At 50.9% G+C, this 18,744-nt stretch overlaps 1 protein-coding gene across 1 annotated transcript in view; it reads left to right on the plus strand.

Annotated features, from left to right (window-relative positions):
* The window catches only part of ASCC3 (activating signal cointegrator 1 complex subunit 3), a 104,978-nt gene that overhangs the window by 55,120 nt on the left and 31,114 nt on the right, over window positions 1-18,744 (plus strand). The window contains 6 exon segments of the mRNA XM_061568172.1: window positions 850-987; window positions 1,763-1,883; window positions 3,338-3,470; window positions 4,373-4,498; window positions 8,869-8,980; window positions 11,726-11,860. Coding sequence (XP_061424156.1) covers window positions 850-987; window positions 1,763-1,883; window positions 3,338-3,470; window positions 4,373-4,498; window positions 8,869-8,980; window positions 11,726-11,860 — 765 coding nt within the window.

Consider the following 18,744-nt stretch of genomic DNA (forward strand, 5'->3'; position numbering starts at 1 on the left):
TGACCTCCCACGTTCTGCTGCGCGTGCCCTTGGCACGTGGGGCGAAACGTCGGACGTCGTGCCGAACAACAGCGTCCTGCGCAGCGCGGGAATACGTCGGCGTTGTACCTTTATTTGAACACCCGTTGCTCAGTCCAAGGAACCTCTATTCATCCCAAGAACTCTCAGTGTTGATCCTCGTGCCTTGCCCAATGAGACAGATGGCCCCCTTGTGCTCACCACTGAATCGGCCAGCCGTGAGTGTGAGTGTTGGTGTGCGTCTTTGTGTGTGCATGGAGGGGAGCGACGGTGCAACGGTTAGCACGCTGCGTTACGAACCCGGCGACCCGAGTTTGATTCCCGCTCGTGGCCACCAACACCCGTGACGATTATCAGAACCCATCCTGCGCCCGCCCCTAGGCCGTCTCGGCCTAAAATGAGGGCACAGCTGTCAACCCATACGGCTTACCCCGCGTTCTTGTACAGGGAAATTGAGTTTTCAGGTCCATACGGTGTACAGCCGTTTCAATACGGGCAACAACAAATATTTATCTTTGTGTTTGTCCCTTGTGATGGGACTCTGTAGGATGAACGTTGAAATTTATAAAAGCACGGGGTGACCGATAAGGTCTGAATTAGTCTGTCGTAAGGTAGGCACTGATAAGGGGTTGACAGGAATGTGAGTACCTGGTGCGATGTGTAAATATCGCCACTGGGGAGACAAAGGCGGTCGAGCGTGGTGCTGGCCACCCCCACCCACCCTCTCGTGCTGCGTGCCTGCCTTCTCTAGGTGCTCGTTTGACAGCACTTGCCCTGACAGTCCGTTAAGGCCACATGGGGGGGGGGGGTATCCTTTGTCTCTGTGCGCAGATGGAGCACATCATCTCGACGGTGAAGGACTCGAACCTGAAGCTGTGTCTGGCGTTCGGCATCGGCATGCACCACGCGGGCCTGCACGAGCGCGACCGCCGCACCGTGGAGGAGCTCTTTGTCAACACCAGGATCCAGGTCAAACTCACGGCTCACAGCGCACACACACGTACACGCGCTCACACGCACACACACGCACGCTTACACACGTTCACGCACGCACACACGTCCACATGTACGCACGCACACGCGGAGGCAACAGGCGACCGAAGCCCAGCCTCCGCGCTTCTATCCGGTGCTTGTGTCGGAAGCTGATGTTTGCGTCTTAATCTAACATTTGTGTCTTAGCCTGGTGTTGGCGTCTAAATCGGGTCTCTGTGCCTGAATGTGGTGTTTGTGCCCGAGCCTGATCTTCGTGTTTCAATCTGGTCTTTGTGTATTGACCTAATCATTGTGTCTCAAATGTGATGCGCATGAAACTCAGTCTTGTCTCGTGTTTCATCATGAGCCATGTGTTTGAATCTCGTCTGTGTATCAGAATCAGCATCTTTATTTACCGGAGGAGGAATCCAATGAGCCATTAAGCTCTTTTTCCCAGATGTCCGGAACGAGGGGGTCAGCAAGTATGTGTGTGTGTTAATCTCATATTTGCGTGTGAATCTTATCTTAACCAATGAATGTCTTCTCAATGTTCCAGTCTGCCCTTTGTGTTTACACATGATGTGTGTTCAAATCTAGTATTTGTGTTGAATTCGGATACGTATATTTTAATCTGTGTGTGTGTGTGTGTACGTGAAGCTGGTGTTTGTACCCGAATGTGGCTCTGCGGCTCTCACCCTGTATCTGGACCCCCCCCATCACGTTGGCTGCGATCTTGACCGAGTCGTTATTGAAGATACGTCGCCTCTTGCAGGTGCTGATTGCCACCAGCACGCTGGCCTGGGGGGTGAACTTCCCAGCGCACCTGGTCATCATCAAAGGCACCGAGTACTTCGACGGAAAAACGCGGAGATACGTGGACTTCCCTATCACAGGTGCGAACTTACACATGGCAGGTTTTCGTAGGAGGGCTGTTTAACAAAGATTCCCCGTATAGATTAACAGACTGTAGGGGCAAGTTCTGTTAGCGAGCACCTATGAAGGCCGGCACGGCACACAAGGGGGTGGGTGGCCAACACCACGCCCGGCCGCCTTTGTCTCCCCAGTAGCGATGTTTACACATCGCACCAGGTACTCATTTGAGGCTGAGTCGACCTAGGGGAGGCTCAGGACCGGTTCAGATAATCGTCACTGGTATTGGCCATAAGTGGGAATCGAACCCGGGTCGCCAGGTTCATCGTGCAGCGCACTAACCGCTACACTACACACACACATGAAGTGACCTGCCAATTACATAATCTCGCATGTTCGTATATGCAGATGTAATAGCCCTTGCTGCAAAGAGCACAAACCTCGAGAACATTGCAAGTACTCTAACAGCGTATCTAATCTTTATTTGGCCTATGGTCTCTGTAATTAACCCATAACAAAGGTGATGGTGCTGCTGCTGATGGTGATGTGCTTGTGCAGATAATGGCATAAATGATGTAATTAGAAAGAAGATAATCATGTGCACATTTGACAATGATTAGATGATGACATAAATGATGATGCTTACAATGACCTGATGGCGATGATGATGTACATGATAGTGTGCTGAGAAAGATGATCATCATGATAGTTACTTGACGGCGATGTAGACGACTAGGATAATGATGATAGTTATGTGCTGAGAATGACACTGCTGATGATGATGATGATGACAATGTCAATAATGACCTCACGATGATAATCGGGGATATGATGTGTTGACAAAGATGAAGAGCACGGTGATGATGATGATGGAGACAGTGATTGGCTCATAACAATAACGATGACGATGAGCTGATGATGGCAATACATTATTAATGATGATTCAGAATAAAAAAATCTTTATTTTGACCAGAGGAGGAATCCGATGAGCTATGAAGCTCTTTTGCACAGATGTCCAGTTGGGGCGGGTCAGCAAGTTACATCAACAAGCATTACATCAAGCAGTCATCTTCGCTCACCAGTTTCCGTTCCTCCCTCAAAACTCCTTTTTTCTCTTGCTTACCCCACGACGCCTTAATCTTGCCTCTATAACCACTACCGCTCCCGCTCCCTCTTCACAATCTCTCTCCATCGCTAGCACTCATTCCCCATCTATCCAATCCATTCATCAAGATTTGCTCTCATCAGTTTCGCTTTGACCTAATACACGCATGAAACAGATGCGCCCACTACCTCCTCTCTCATCTATTCACCCCATCTCCGCCATTGCGTTCATACGTACCGTTCTCAATTCTCTCTAAGGCGCACTTGGTCAAGGCATAAATGACGTGAACATAAGAATACACAAAAAATCAACATCGATGTTGATGATAAAAGACCAGCAAATATCTCGCCTCCCGTTGTGCCCACGCCGCAGACGTCCTGCAGATGATGGGCCGTGCCGGGCGCCCTCAGTTCGACGATCAAGGCAAGGCGGTGATCTTCGTGCACGACCTCAAGAAGGACTTCTACAAGAAGTTCCTCTACGAGCCCTTCCCGGTAGAGTCGAGGTGAGACGCCCTTCTCTCACCTGTCTCTCGAAAAGAATCCCCACGTCCCTCGTCAACGCGTTCCAACGCACGTCGGCTCTGTCCGTCCGTCTGCCTGCCGGTCCGTAGCGCGAGGTGGGGCGCACGATAAACTCTCGTAAAGCTCGATCGCATTTTTCGATCGAATTTTTGGCCAAAGGCCTCGTGGTGTAAAGTTGTGTTGCCGCCTGGGATCGTACGGTTGGATTCAACATACATACGTACATGCATACAAGAAATCAATGGGTCATAATCTCACACTTTCTAATAAGGTGCAGGTGAGACTCACCTCCTTATCTCCTCCCATGAACCTGTATCCCTTTTTAAACGCTTTCCAACCCAAGTGGAAATTGTTCATCATGAGCTCTGTTGGTCCGTCCGTGTGTCTGTAACAGTGGGCCATGATAATTTGCGTTTAAATAGGAACGAGTAGAGAGTGGTATTGCTGTTTGGGACGGAGGCTTTGCTCAACAAGACGATAATCATCAATAATATAATCAGCCCGCACACTTTCCGCACCGCTCGTTAAAAAACAGCAATACGAACGCAATTTATTCGTACGCTTTCACGGCAAAATAGTACGTTTCGTGTTTGGTTTCTTTTGGGTGAGGTCTTCGCGTAATTGACGTGTGCATCGTAAACCCTCCTCAATCCCGACGCAGACAATTCATAAAAGTGTGACGTGAATCGAATGCGGCCACGCTTCTCACTGCCTCGGCAGTGCCACCAGTCGGTGCTGTTGTTGTTATTGTTGTTGTTGTTGGAGAGGAATGCCACGACGTTTTAATGGGTACCGACGTTTCGCTGGAGATCACGTCCACTTTGCAAGGCTGCACAGGGTTGGAAGGTGTGTGGCCATGCCCGACTCCGTACGTGTGTCCTAGTTTGTTGGAGGTACTCGCTGACCATCTCAATGCTGAGATCACCTCTGGTACCATCACCTCCAAGCAAGATGCCATGGACTACATCACCTGGACCTATTTCTTCCGTCGGCTCATCATGAACCCCAGGTGCATCTCAGCGTGTCTCAATCAGTGCGTGCGTGCGGAGTGTATGTCTGTGAGTTAATACCATTGAGTGTGTATTAATGTGTGTGTGTGAAAGTGACTGTGTGTGATTGCAAGTATGAGTGAGTGTGTGTGAATGTGTGTTTGTGGGGGACCGCACAGACTGTAACAACTACAGGGGCATCTCACTCCTCAGTGTGCCGGGTAAGGTCCTGGCAAGGATTATTCAACATCGCCTTGCTAGGCACGCTGAGGAGGGGCTTGCGGAGCCCCAATGCGGTTTCAGGAAAGGGCGGTCCTGCACAGATGCCATATTTTCTGTCCGTCTGCTACAGCAGAGGTGTAGGGAATTCCAAAAAGACCTACATCTCTGCTTTATTGACCTGGTCAAGGCCTATGATACCATCAGTAGGACTGGACTCTGGGTTGTTCTTCGTGCTTTCGGAGTCCCTGACCCTCTGCTCACGATCATTAAGGACCTTCATGATGGTGAGCGGGCCCGGGTAAAACTACGTGGCCGGGAGTCGGAGCCTTTCCCTGTACACCTTGGGGTGCGACAGGGATGTCCTCTGGCTCCCACATTATTTAACATCTATTTTGACCGCGTAGTTCGTGAAGCCTTCAATAGCTGTACCGGGGGAATTTCCGTTTGGTACAGATATAATGGGAGGCTGATCGACGCCCGGGTGCGATCAAGGGATGGCTCCCTATTGGTCAACCACGTTATGTATGCCGATGATTTGGTAATAGCTGCTCATTCAGAAGAGGAGTTGGAGGCGCTGCTGCTGAGACTGGAGTGTGCCACTAAGAGGTGGGGCCTTACCATCAGCCCCACCAAAACCAAGCACCTGCCTGGGTATTTTGTACCATCGGACACTCCACCCCCACAACTCCCAATTGGTGATGGGGCAGTTGTGGAGAGAATGGAGAGTTTCCCATACCTGGGCAGTGTGCTTATGACCGGCTCCAGTCTATCAGCAGAGGTCTCACTCCGAATCAGTCGAGCGGCAATATCTTTTCATCGGTTGCGTAACGCTGTGTGGAAGCTACCTGGTCTGTCGCTCCGCACGAAGCTTCAGGTCTTCTCGGCCACGGTCATTCCCTCCCTTCTCTACGCTTGCGAGACGTGGACCCCCCTGGTGGAGCATCTTCGCCGGTTGGAAACATTTAGGCTGGCCTGCCTACGATCCATCCTGGGTTTAACCAGGCTGGATTGTGTGAGGAGCTCACAAATCCTTGAAAGATCTGGGCAAAGTCCCATCAGTGAGCTCCTCCGGCAGGCAAGGCTGCGTTGGCTGGGTCATGTAGCCCGCATGCCCAGCCACCGCATGCCTAAACAGCTTTTGTTCGGCCGGATCGAGGGGGCTAGACGGGCGCGGCACGGGCTGGAGAAGAGATGGAGTGATGTGGTACAGGAGGACGTGGAGCTGAGTGGACTTGCCGATGACTGGTACCAGCGGTGTCAAGATCGGCCTCAGTGGAGGAGGCTCGTGAAGGACGCTACTGGGCAGTTGGAGGCAGTCGCCCTCCAACAACAACGGAGGGCGGAGGAGCGACGCTCACAACAACGAGCGGAGCGCCGGGTGGCTAAAGCACAGCAAGTTGGCACAGTAGGGGGCACAGGTGGTGCATCAGCCAGTCATCTCGGTCATCTCGGTCAGTCGACCAGTGGCACCTGGGTCTGCCCCGTGACCTCCTGCCAGCGGGCTTTCGACACTTCACGTGGCCTCAAGGTGCACTTGGCCTGGCACAAGCATCGTGGTGACGTCACCGCCACTTAGTGGCGAATGGCGGTTGTTGTTGTTGTTGTTGTATGTGGGGAGCGGTAATGTAGCAGTCAGCGCACTGCGCTATGAACCCAGCAACCCGAGTGCAGTTCCCACTCGCGACCAACACCAGTGGTGATTATCTTAACCGGTCCTGGGCCTCCCCTAGGTCTGCTCAGCCTCAAGTGAGTATCTTGTGCGGTCTGCAGTAAACATCGCCACTGGGTAGACAAAAGCGGTTAGCCGTTATACTTGCCGTCTGCCCCCTCGTGTGCCATTCTGCCCATAACAGCATTTTCCCCAACAGCTTGTTTAAAGTGACAAGGGAAGATCTTTGTCTTCGAGATTCTGGGCCTCCCCTAGGTCAGCTAAGCCTTAAATGAATACCTGTGGCAACAACCGTGGGGCGGGGGGGGGGTGCATTGAGGGCGATGTAAGTCCTAGGATAATTTTAGTAATTGACCCAGATTTCAAGGGCCGCCTGTGCCTGCCGCGCGAGTCGATACTGCGCTGATCATCGCGCAATAAAACGGCACGGCCCTTGTTTTTGCAGGGGGGGGGGGGGGAGAGGGAGTTCGCCTCTTTAAGAAGCGGCGCTTGAGCGGTAGTTACACACCGCCACGGCACACACGATTCCACGGGCTAATTCCGCGGATCTCCTTAAGACCGTCGGTGATTTCCGTGAGCAAACACGTAATTACGCAAGGCAGCCCGACGTACACGGGAGACCTCGGAGGTGCCAATGTAAATACATCATCGCACGCTCACTCGCTCGCTCGCTCGCTCGTGCTAGCGGTGGTGGTGACTGGGAGGAGCGGCTATCGGTGGTGGGGCGGGCGGGAGGGGGTTTGTTTTTTTTACACCCTCCTGAGAGTGTGGGAGAGAGAGAGAGAGCGAGGAAGGTGAGCGATGCCGCAAGCTAATCCTGACAGAGCGGAATAAATCACCAGGCCAGCGCCGTGTCCAGCGTGTGCGGCGAGGTTAGCGGTCACTCGGCAACGATCCCATCGATCGTAACGGCTGCGGCTACCGCCGCTGCTGCTGCTTCCCCCCGCTGTTTGCTAAACGCGGCAGAGGCGAACGTTATTTTTAACTGCGCGCGTTTCAAAGGCAATGATTGGCAATGCGTGCAAACTTGGAAAAAAAACCGTGATGGAATATAGCAAGGAGGTGGGTAGGTAGGTAGGTGGATTGATTGCATGTGTATAGGTAGATTGATAAGTCGGTGTATGTGTGGGTGAACGGCTGTGTAGATACATTGTGTGTCAGTGGATTAGTGGTTGGATGAGAATGGTTGAGTTTAAAGGTGTGTGGATGCTTGCATAGGTTTGTTGGTATGTTCATAGGTAGGTTAGCATGTAAGTGGGTTGGTATGTAGGTAGGCGTGTTGTTGGATGGGTGGGTTAGTTGGTGGATAGGTGCATGGCTGGGATTGGTAGGTGGATGGTTGGTTGGTTGTTCGGTATGTAAGCAGATCGATGGGTGGATATCTCTGTAGGATTTTTGATTATTTCCAATCAATACTCATTTAAGCAGAGTCACACCGCAATGCTCGCTTTTTACATAAAACTCTGGCTCCGTAAAAGAGTGCAAGTTGTATATCATTGTGGACTATTTCCTCTGGACATGCGGTAAACCATAAATCACGGTGGGGTTATAGGCTAATGGGTCCCTGCTGCTAGAGACATTATAGGACCCGCAGATGTTAAGAACTGCTTAAAAAGCAATAGGAATACATTGTAATTCTAATACTGATTGCAGCTGTGGTGAAGATTATGCACAGGAAGGGAAGTTAACCGTGGCTTATTAAACCAGATGCTTTACACGAGATTTACGTATTCACACTGCCGTCATGTTAGTGCGGTTACGATGCAAATAGAGGCTGCTGCTGCAACTACTTCTTCTTCTGCTGTTGCCGCTGCTACCGCCGCTGCTATTGCCACTATTGCCGCTGCTATTGCTACTACAGAGGATACTGCTGGTGCGGCTGCTGCGGATGCTACGGCTACAACTTTTGCCGCTGCCGCAGTGGCGGTGTAACGGTCAGCGCACCGGGCTTGCAATCCGGAGGTCGCTCGTTCGATTCCCTCTCCGCCTCTGTTGTCCACCGAGCAGTGTTATTGGACGAAACTGACGTTGGTCGATTGGCATGTCACGTGTGTGTGTGGGATAAAAGTGTGGGCGCTCCCACCTCTTTCAATGCGTCTGGTCAGCGTCGAAGAGTGGGCCAAAGCTTCCTCTCGCTGAGGCCCTTATGCCCAGCAGTGGTGAGAGCAAGCACTTGCAGGGCTGCACCTTTATTTTCCAGCATGTATTCGGTGTGGGGATTGCGTGGCCTCGCGTGAACGTTTAATAAATAAGAGTGTTTGACTGAATGTTTGACTGCTTTAGTCGACGAGTCTCAGGGTTATGACTCCCATAGGCTGTATGTATGAACTTCTATCGCACAGCACGTAGCCAACCGTGCTCATCAGAGGTGCGGGCAAGATGGGTAGGACATTCAGACTCGACTCGTACGCCACGGACCGATGAGACTCGGAGCGTGACTAAAATCTAAACATTGATGACTAAGTCAACATTGGTGGCGCTTCTCTTTTCCATCCGCAGCTACTACAAACTTGACAACATCGACCATCAGGCCATCAACAACTTCCTGTCGGGGCTGGTGGGAAGTGCCCTCTTTGACTTGGAGTTCTCGGGATGTATAGAGGTCGGGGAGGTGAGTTGTGTTCGCCATCGGCATCGCCATCATCATACAGTAGAACCCCTCTTAACGACGGTAATTGGTTCCACGAAACCGGTCGTTAAGTGATTTGGCCATTAAGCGAGTGTAGGAAATACACGTTAAGGCTTAATTCGTTCCGATAGCATCGAAAGTTTCCCTTTTTCCCCCAAACAGGGGAATGGTCGGTAAGCGAACACATTGCACTCTATGGAGGCCTGTCGTGAACATGGGTGGTCGTTAAGAGGGGTTCTACTGTATTTGTCATCGACATCTTTATCATCAGTATTGTTGTTGTTGTCTTAATCGTTGGAATTTGCAGCAGTGTTGTCACTGTCTCACCAACTTTGTCGTCATCATTGTCGTCATCACGGTCATTTGCATCTTTGGAATAAGCTTCAGCAGCCTGCAGGATTATCACCTCAGCAGCAAGAGCATCACTAGAGCGATTGTCACGTGATGGCCATCATCGGCAAGTATGAGAATGATCACGAACATTTGTCACCAGCATCAAAATTATCAGCATCGTCATGTTGTTTTACTTGCACTACACGATTCGCGTGAAAGTGTGAAAAAAATGTCTCGCTGTCCGTGCGCGCGCGCGAGTGCGTGCGTGCTTGCGTGCATGCGCTTGTTTAGACGCTGTGTCTAGAGTGTCGAGTGCTCCCGTAGTGGTTTTCACTCTGCACCACCACCATCCCTTGTAAAACTGGGTTCAATTACGAGTACAGCACTGGCTTTTCACATTCGTGGAAATTGTTATCCGAGTCAAGTCTCCGCCTCCTCTCCGTCAGCGATATCCATTAGCAGCCGGTAAAGTGACACACTCGACATCGTGACGCAGTCGTCAACATTGGCAGCGGGGAAGGGAATACGGGTTTTTGTTGTTGGCTAAAGTTCTCACGCTGGGAATTACAATTATTATTTGACGAACATTACTCGCGACAGATTCTGGTCCCACTTGCCGTTCGCGTTACCCGTGGATGGATCTGGAACTTTGATTTGACGACTCGTGATAGCCCTTTGCGCCTAACCGATGCATCATCCCTACCCTCCACACAAACACAAAGATCCCCCTGCATAGCCTCAACAGACTTTTAGGTCAAGTGCACACGGATGTAGGGGGGGGGGGGTAGCCAGCACCTCCTCCGGCTGCCTTTGTCTCTCTGGTGGTCGATGATTACCCACCACACCAGGTACTCAAAACAATAGCAAATAAAAATATCACCCGAATACCCTCAACAGACTGTTGGAGCAAGTGCTGTTTGCGAGAAGCGCCTATGAAGGCCGGCACTCCAACACACACTCAGGCATTAGCATGGGTAGTTTTCTAAAATCCGTATGCAAGCCCCGTTAAATTCAATGCCACCGCCATCCACTTGTGGAGACACCTGGTGCCCCCCATAGCACTACTAATTGCCGCCTTTATATGTCGCTGTTTACTGCCACGCGTCGGCAGTAATGCGATTATGGTCAATTCATTATGCCCGGGCTTGGCTGGCCGGCAGGGGAGCTATGCAGAGCGCTAAATTGTTTACGCTTCGCCACGCAGCGCGATGCCTTAATTACTCTCTCTTCCGAGACCGGGGGGCCGCGGGTGCATAATTTTTTTTTTCTCTCTCACGCCGACAGAGCAGTAATTCGTTTGTAATTGGCTTTAGGCAATTATCCGCGCTCACGCCCGTAATGTACCGGGCGCCACCCAAAGTGTTTGCATCAATATTAATTACGAAGAGGTGGTTTACGACACCGGCCGCATGTCGTGCACGCACGCAGTCGCACGCAGTCGCACGCGGTCGCGCACATTTGCGTGCGAGAAAGTTTTTGGCGAGCGGCGCGTTCTGCGTCTGCGAGCGCGCGACCTCCCCTGGGTCACAGCCATTCCTGAGCAGTGCCTTCGATTGCGCATGCTTTGGTGCTTTGGCATCGCGGGACCAAGAGACGCCCTTCTGCAATACTCGCGCAGTCGGCGGAGCCTCACGTCGAGGTCGAGGGCTGTAGCCGTGCAACGGCGAGCTGCTTGAGATGAGCGCCGTGAAGGGAGCGGCACCTTGGTAAAAGTTTTTTTTTGCGGGTTGGATCACGTGCCTATAAATGTGTCGATGGCCAGAACATTTCTGGCTATCGCCTGTGTGGGTCTTAACTCGTCCCGTCGGTTGTCACGGAGTCACGGAGTCCTATTTAGTCCCGGCACCACTGTGAACCCAGAGACGTGATTTAAATTCCTGGCCACTGTTAACTTGAGTGGTGAAAAGTTGTCTGAACTTGTCCCAGGCCAGTTTAACACGTGGTAGGCTTTCGTGACCAATATCATCCATAATATAGGGTTTTTTTTGGGTTAGATCGCGTAAATATATAATGTGTCGTTAAAACCCGCCACCACCCGACACAGCCAACTAGTAAGGGTTGTCACGTAAACAGAACTTTCCAATTCGTCACTAGTACAGCACACCAGTGTGTTGGAGAGCCAAGCCACAACATTTACAATCTGAGTACGACGTTTCGACTTAGCCTTAAACGAGTACCCGGTTTAGTGTGAAAAGTTCGCACTGGGGAGATGAAGGTGGTGGCAGGGCATGCTACTCGCCACACCCATCAGAACACCATCTGATATAAGCAAGGTGTCGCGGTTTTGTAAAATTACGCAAAATACGTATAATCTCCATTATGTATTTTAACTTTTAAACAATAACGTCTTAATGATTCATAATGTGAATGAGTGTTGATGCATGTTTCCTTCAGGACAACCGGAGCATCCAGCCGCTCTCCCCGGGCAAGATCTCCTCGTACTATTACCTGAAGCACGGCACGGTGCGCATGTTCCGTGAACAGCTCCGTGCCGACAGCCGCGTTGAGGACCTCCTCGTCACCCTGTCCGTGAGTCACTGTTGAGGTCGCACTCATTACGTGCAAGGTCGCGCTCATTGCACACAAAAGTGCTCGCCGTCAATGAGCCACGGCACCTTGCTCATCTTGTCACGCGAACTCCGGTCATCCTCGCAGCAGCAGCAGCAGCAGCAGCGGTTTTTGGCGAGCCGTCGAACAAAGACGGTCACCGCATCGCGCTCTTTAGATGCACTTCCGCAGCCATCTGGAATGCTCTTCCTTCTGATATTAGAAGCCATTGGAGCTATTCTCTTTTTAAAATCTAGTTAGAAAATTCATTTGTTGAGAACTGCTTTTCGTGTTGTTAGTTTGTTGTACTTCCCCCGCACCTCCAATGAGCACGGTTGGCTACGTACGGTGCGAAAAAAAGTTCAACATACATATGGACCGCCAGTCCTCAACGCTTTTAGTCATCATCATCGTCGTCACCATCAGTGACGGCGGTTCCAATGACATGGGTTTGTAACACGCGCGATATACCACGGCCGTAAACGATGGTGACGACTCTTTAGGCACGGAGCCAAGCTCAGTATCACTCGAAAGCCAGGCGAAAAGGTGTGTGGCCTTTTAAGAAAGAGAAATTAGGCCTTTAACCCTTTTCCCGTTCTGAGACGTCTGCAAGTTGCAAGGCTGTGGGTGTCCCCTTCACCGCTGAGTCTCGGAACGCGCAAGTTTTATTTTATTTAGAGAGACTTAGCAACGTTATTTTTAAAGACGTCGTACTCACAGCGGAGAACTGTCGATCGCAACCCTACGATCGACAGCTGGCGCCAAACTGTGCCACACGCCCGCCCGCACGGCCCTGTGGGAGCCGCGGTAATGATAACTTGTTTTATATTCGTTCATCTTCCGGTTTCGTTTTGTTGACGTACACGTACGTTATCGTAACGCTCACGGGTTAAATTGTCTCTTAAAAGTGCCTGTGGAGTCGAAGGCACGAATGCGCGGTGGGTGGCGTTGGCGTTGCAGACGGCGTGGGCTGCCGCGAACCTTGACTATTGGCGACACGCAGCGCGGGGAGATTATTATTTGCCTTTGATTTTGGTGTTTGTGCGGTGTTTTAAATTTAAATATTGTGATGCGTCCAGTTTTCTGTTTGCGTCGTTGCCGTACTTTTTATTTCCTTTGGTTTCTCTTTTTTTGGTAATTTTGGTTGCCCCGTAGGTCCCTTTGCTAATGAGACTCATCCCTGGTCTCTTTTGTTCTCAGAGCTGTTAAACTAAATACACTTGAACTTCTTGTTGGCTGGCATCGTGGTCATTGTCGTCGTCATTATCGTTGTCACTCGTGATTATCATCCCAATCTTAGTAACCGGAACAATTACAATTAATGCTGTCATGTTGACAATTGTCATTAGCAACATCATCCTCATTCTCTTCATCATAATCATCGTCACGTAGTGTTGTTACTGCAAATATTCTCGTAATTATCTTTGCCATCGTCATTGTCATGATGTAATACTAATTTATTGTTGAGAGTTCCTGACAATGAAATATCCGTGGGTTCATCTCTTTGTGGATCAGTGCAGCCCACTAGACATTCCAGGATCTATATGACGATTGCACAGTTCATGTAAATCAACAGCGGTTATCTATATAGGGGGAAAGGCAGGGGGGATTCTCTCACGACAGTAATGTGGAATGTCCAGCACGTGCAAGCAACAGGGCTGAGCACTGCCTCTTAAGCTTCTCTGCTAAGCGCACGGTCATGAAAATGTTGAAACAGACGTGCACACAGATGCACACACAGAGCCACACTGAGCGATCTCGTAGTTCGTAATCAGACGTTCATTGCCATTCCATTGAAACCTATCTCTCTGATCCACTTGCATCCCAAACTTTTAGGCTTTCAAGCCGAGATTTTAAACAACGGCATTTTGTAATTACGTTTTATAGTCCACGTTAACCAGCTGCCTTTAAGACAAACCGAGAGTCCCTTTAACCCAAGCCTGGTCTATCCACACCCTTCATTATCCACCACGCTGAATAGTTTAACCAAAAAAAAAACCCATACCCACCGGCTCCCTATTGTTAAACATGCTCATCAATTAGGGGCTTAATTGAGCGACTTTGATGGGGAAAATAGCTTGGCAGATGGGACACACGCACCAGGAAGAATGAAAAAAAGATTATCCTTGATTTATTTCGTGTGTGTGGGTGTGTCAGTGCCTGCCTGCATGTGTGTGTGTGGGCTTGTGGGAGGAGTGGTGGCGCAGTGGTTAGCACACCGCTCTACGAACCCAGGTGACCTGGATTCGATTTCCAGCGGCGTAATCTAAATCTGTCCAGGGCCCACCTCTAGCTTTACTCAGCCCTAAATGAGTACCTGGTGTGGTATGTAAACATCAGCACTGGGGAGACAAAGCCGTCCAGGCGTGGTGCTGGTCACGCTACCCACTCGTGCACCACACCGACCTTCATAGGTAGTCCCGGCACTTGTCCTTACAATCTGTGTGGCTACACAGGGGACCTTTGTACTTGTGTCGACTTGAATTTGTGCGTGTCTTTGCCGAGCTGTGTTGTAAGTGAGCAGGATGCATTTGTGTAAAAATAATAATATATACAATCTCTCACACACACACGGGAATACGCACCCATGTCTGTAAACGTTTCGCAAACAGATTCCACGTTCAGCCTCGTGAACTGCCTGATCTATTTCTGATAGGATGTACCTGGTAAGGCCGGAACAAAACACAAAGAAGATGGTTTTGCGGCACCCTCCCCAGGCGCCTGTGTCTACCCACTGCCGCACCAGGAGACATTTAAGACAGAGTTTGGTGCCGCGGTGGTGATGTGTTAGCTCCCTCGCCTGGTATGCAGGAGATCGTGGGTTCGATCCTGATTCTGACGTCTGCTGTGTGTTTGTTGTTTGCGTTTTCTCCCCGTGGTCGTGTGGATTGTTCTCCGGGTCCTCCGGTTTTTTCCCTCCATTTAGAGACATGCATTCGGAGTATTTGGCTTCTATACATATCTACATGATAATTTACTTTTTAAAGTTATCGTTTGTGGCCAGGTCGCTCCTGAAAAAGAGCTACATGTAGCTGAGTGGGCCTTACGAAGTTTTTTAGTTTTACTATAAATGTCACCCACAGCGTGAAATCAAACCCAGGTGGCCAGCAGTTGCAGCCTAATACACTCAATTGTGCCACAGCAACACACACACAGGCACACAGACAAAGATCCCCCCCCCCCCCCCCGTATGGCCATCATACTCACAGTTGGGGCAAGTGCTTTTCGCGAGCACTTCTTAAGGCCTGCACTGGGCATGAAAGGGTGGGTGGCCAGTGCTACGCCCGGCCACCTTTGTCTCCCCAGCTGCTCATTTAAGGATGAGTCTGCCGTGGGGAGACTCGAAACCGTTTCTGGTTTTCAACATTGATGTTGAAGGTGAAAACTTGGCTGGCCAAGTACGTAGCACAGTGTGCCAACCACCACTCCCCATCCACACACAAAGACAAAGATCCCCATGTAGCCATAACAGACAAGTGGCTGGCCAGCATCACACCCGGCCGCCTTTTTCTCCCTTGTGGCGATGTTCACACACCGCACCGGGTACTCATTTAAGGCTGAGTCGACCTAGGGGAGGCCCGGGACCGGTTCAGATAATCGTCACCGGTTATGGTCATGAACGGGAACCGAACTCAGGTCGCCGGGTTCGCAGCGCAGTGCGCTAACCAACGGCACCACCGCTCCCCACATGCACACATACGCACGCGCGCATACACACACGCGTGCGCACAAACGCTCGCAGATTTTTCAGTAAGGCACGGGCAGAGCGCGGCGCTATCGCGGACAGCTAAGCCCTAGGGGGGGGTGGGGGGGGGGGGGTTTGGCGCGACACAAAAAAGAAAGGGCGAGCGGAATAAAGGAAAGGCAATGCGGCGGAGGATTAATGCAGCCATTAGTATTCAGGACGTCGGTGATGGTTGTTTAATCGCCATGTATTAATGCAAAGTACAAATACAAACTGGTAAACTGGGGGGAAGGGGGGTGCGGGGGGGGGGGCGCTTCTGTGCAGTTTGCGCCGCCCTTCTCCGTTTCACAGCGTCGACAGATTCACGAACAAAAAACACCGAGTGTTGTGCGGTGAGTGTGGCGGTGCTGTGGTGCGGGGAGCGGTGGTGTAGCGGTTAGCGCGCTGCGCTACCAACCCGGCGACCCGAGTTCAATTCTCGCTCACGACCATAACCGGTGACGATTATCTGAACCCGTCCTGGGCCTCCTTTAAGTCGACTCGGTCTCAAATGAGTACCTGGTGCGGTGTGTAAAAACATCACAACTGGGGAGACAAAGGCGGCCGGGCGTGGTGCTGGCCACCCACCTCGTGTGCCGTGCCGGCCTTCATAGGTGCTCGCAAACAGCACTTGCCCCTACAGTCTGTTCAGGCTCTACGGGGGATCTTTGTCTTTGGTGGTGGCAGCAGCAGCAGCAGCAAGAGAGAAAGCTGAGGTTGTGTTAGTTCACTGGTGGGAGGCGACCAGACCTCACTGCCAGCTTGTAATCCTTTTAATAGTGATACGGATGAATGTAAAATGACGCGATAATGTTGCCGTTCTTTTTGAACAAAGTGCCCAGCGGGTTGCTGCTCCGCCTTGTACACACACTGGCAGATCAGATGTTAGATTTTGTTATTTCTTAATCGAATTAATATTCAGATTTTTGTTTTCTCAGTTTAAATGGGAGACACTGCCGTGGCGTGTAATGGTTAGGGCTACACCTTGACTTTTTCTTTTATTTATTTAGTGAGGAGAGAACACGTTTGCTCTGCAATGGAAAATTATCGACAGCTGTCAATTTCATACTTTTCTCACAATCTTGTTACTCTGAGCACTACAAGTAATCCACTCTTTTATATCATAAAATGGCAAGATAATATATCTTGCGAGATTTTCTTTTTGTATTCTCTCGTATTAAAAAATATATATTCTGGCAAGAGAATGACGTTAATAGGAGCACAATTTGAAAAGTTTGGGTACATTTTAAATTAACCTTCTCAGTCTTCTATATTCGTTAGCCCCACCTCTTCAGTGTCGCTATCATCATACTGGTAGGAACCTCCTGGGTACACCAGCCCACAGGGGATTATTGTGTCCGTCCGTCGTGCAGGGAGGGGCTGGGTGGGGAGGGAGGAGCTGGCTGGGGAGGGGAGGGTGGGGAGGGGCTGGGTGAAGAGGGTAAGGCTGGGAGGGGAGGGTGGGTGGGGAGGGACTGGGTGGGGCTGGGTGGGGAGGGGCTGGGTGGGGAGTCTGGGGCTGGGTGAGGAGGTGGCGGGTGGGGAGGTGGGGGGTGGGAGGGGTGGGGCTGGGTGGGGAGGGGCTGGTCACCCCGTGGTGCCCTTATAAAACTCAACGTTTAACCTACTCACGCCGGCTTGTGCCCGCCCTCACAGTTGGGCATATTTGCGGAATACACCACGCCGCCGTTGACCCTGGCCATTGACCGAGCAACCCAACGTACCTACCAGCTCCCTCCGCAGAAATGTGTTTATTTTTGTTTAATGTACTTTGAACTTGTCCACTTTCCTTCTTCACCGTGTCTCCTGTCCAACCTATGTGGCCTTTTCCCAATATTCTGCACAGGCCACCGCTTCTGGTGTTTGCATTTTCAAATTTTGAGTAGTCCCATTGCGGTGCTGCAGGGCATCTCAGAAAATTATCTGTGTGGTTTGCTTCTCTTGACAAGCACATTGTTCAGTTGTGCAGAAGTCCGCTGTTTCAACCCAACGTTTATTTGTTTCACAGAAAATCCCGTGCAGCCAGTTACCCTGCTATAGTTTCGGTTGCAATGGCCCCCGCGGCAGCCACTAACAACAGCAGAGTTCGACAGGGAACCAGGCAGCAGCCAGCCAGGAAACTAGAGGCATAGATTATTTGAATCGTAGTATGATGTTTAGTATCACCTATGATTGACCGAAACAGCATTACATCTTTATATACTTACACATGCTTTATGATCAATCTTGTAGTGGTTAGCATGCTGTGCAATGATAATAGCGGTAACCCAAGTTCAATTCCTGTCCGTGATTCCCATTGTCGATGACCAGTTGGGATGTGGACCCGTTAGGGCATGTAGGTGTGGTGTATTTCGGTGACAGGACAGCCAGTAGTTTTGCCCACATGCTGTCTGCTCGTGCTGCTTGCCTTCTTTTTTTCTTCCCCAATCCCGCCAATACAACATGTGTGCGTTTGAGGCGGAGGCACGGAGACATGGGGCATCTGGGAGGTGAAGGATTTGTCTGTGGGGAGGTGGCTGTGGAGAGTGGCATTTAAATGCCTACCAACACCAAAAGCCATCTGCACCCCCCACCACCAGCACCACCCCCTCCCATATGGACCCTGCGGTCTCATCTCCCTGACATCCCTAACGCCGGTGCTCGCTGCGTGTCCCAGATACATTGGCCTAAGCGGGCGAGAAAGAAGGCCCTCCTTAAGCCGATCTTCTGCAGGCACTCGTGCGTCTGCCGCTGAGATGTCTTGTGCCCCCCCCCCCCCCCGGACCCAGACGCCACGGGGCACAATGGGTCTCCCTCTGCGCCCACAATGCAGATTTACAGATTAAAACTCAAAGGGTAGCAGTGGCAGTGTGCGAGAGGGGGGTGGGCGTGCTTGTGTGGAGTCGAGGTCTTGTGGGTTTAAAAACTGGACACACGCCAGGAGGAAGTAACTAACACCTTCATTTTATTTTAGGCATTTTTTTGGTGAAGCTCAAAAATGGAAGTGCGCGCACTTGAAAACTTGCCACCGTCGAGGACCGGAGCTCAATCTCAAAAGATCTCGGAGGGTAGCTCTCTGATATCCGCTTCCATGGGGAGTAGGGTTCTCTTTGACGTCTGTTGCGTATCTAAATCGATTCTTTGACTCGCGACCATAAAGTTT

The sequence above is a fragment of the Lethenteron reissneri genome, chromosome 5 (genome assembly GCF_015708825.2).
Source record: "Lethenteron reissneri isolate LAM-NWPU_2019-01 chromosome 5, ASM1570882v1, whole genome shotgun sequence".
NCBI classification, from domain to species: Eukaryota; Metazoa; Chordata; class Hyperoartia; order Petromyzontiformes; family Petromyzontidae; genus Lethenteron; species Lethenteron reissneri.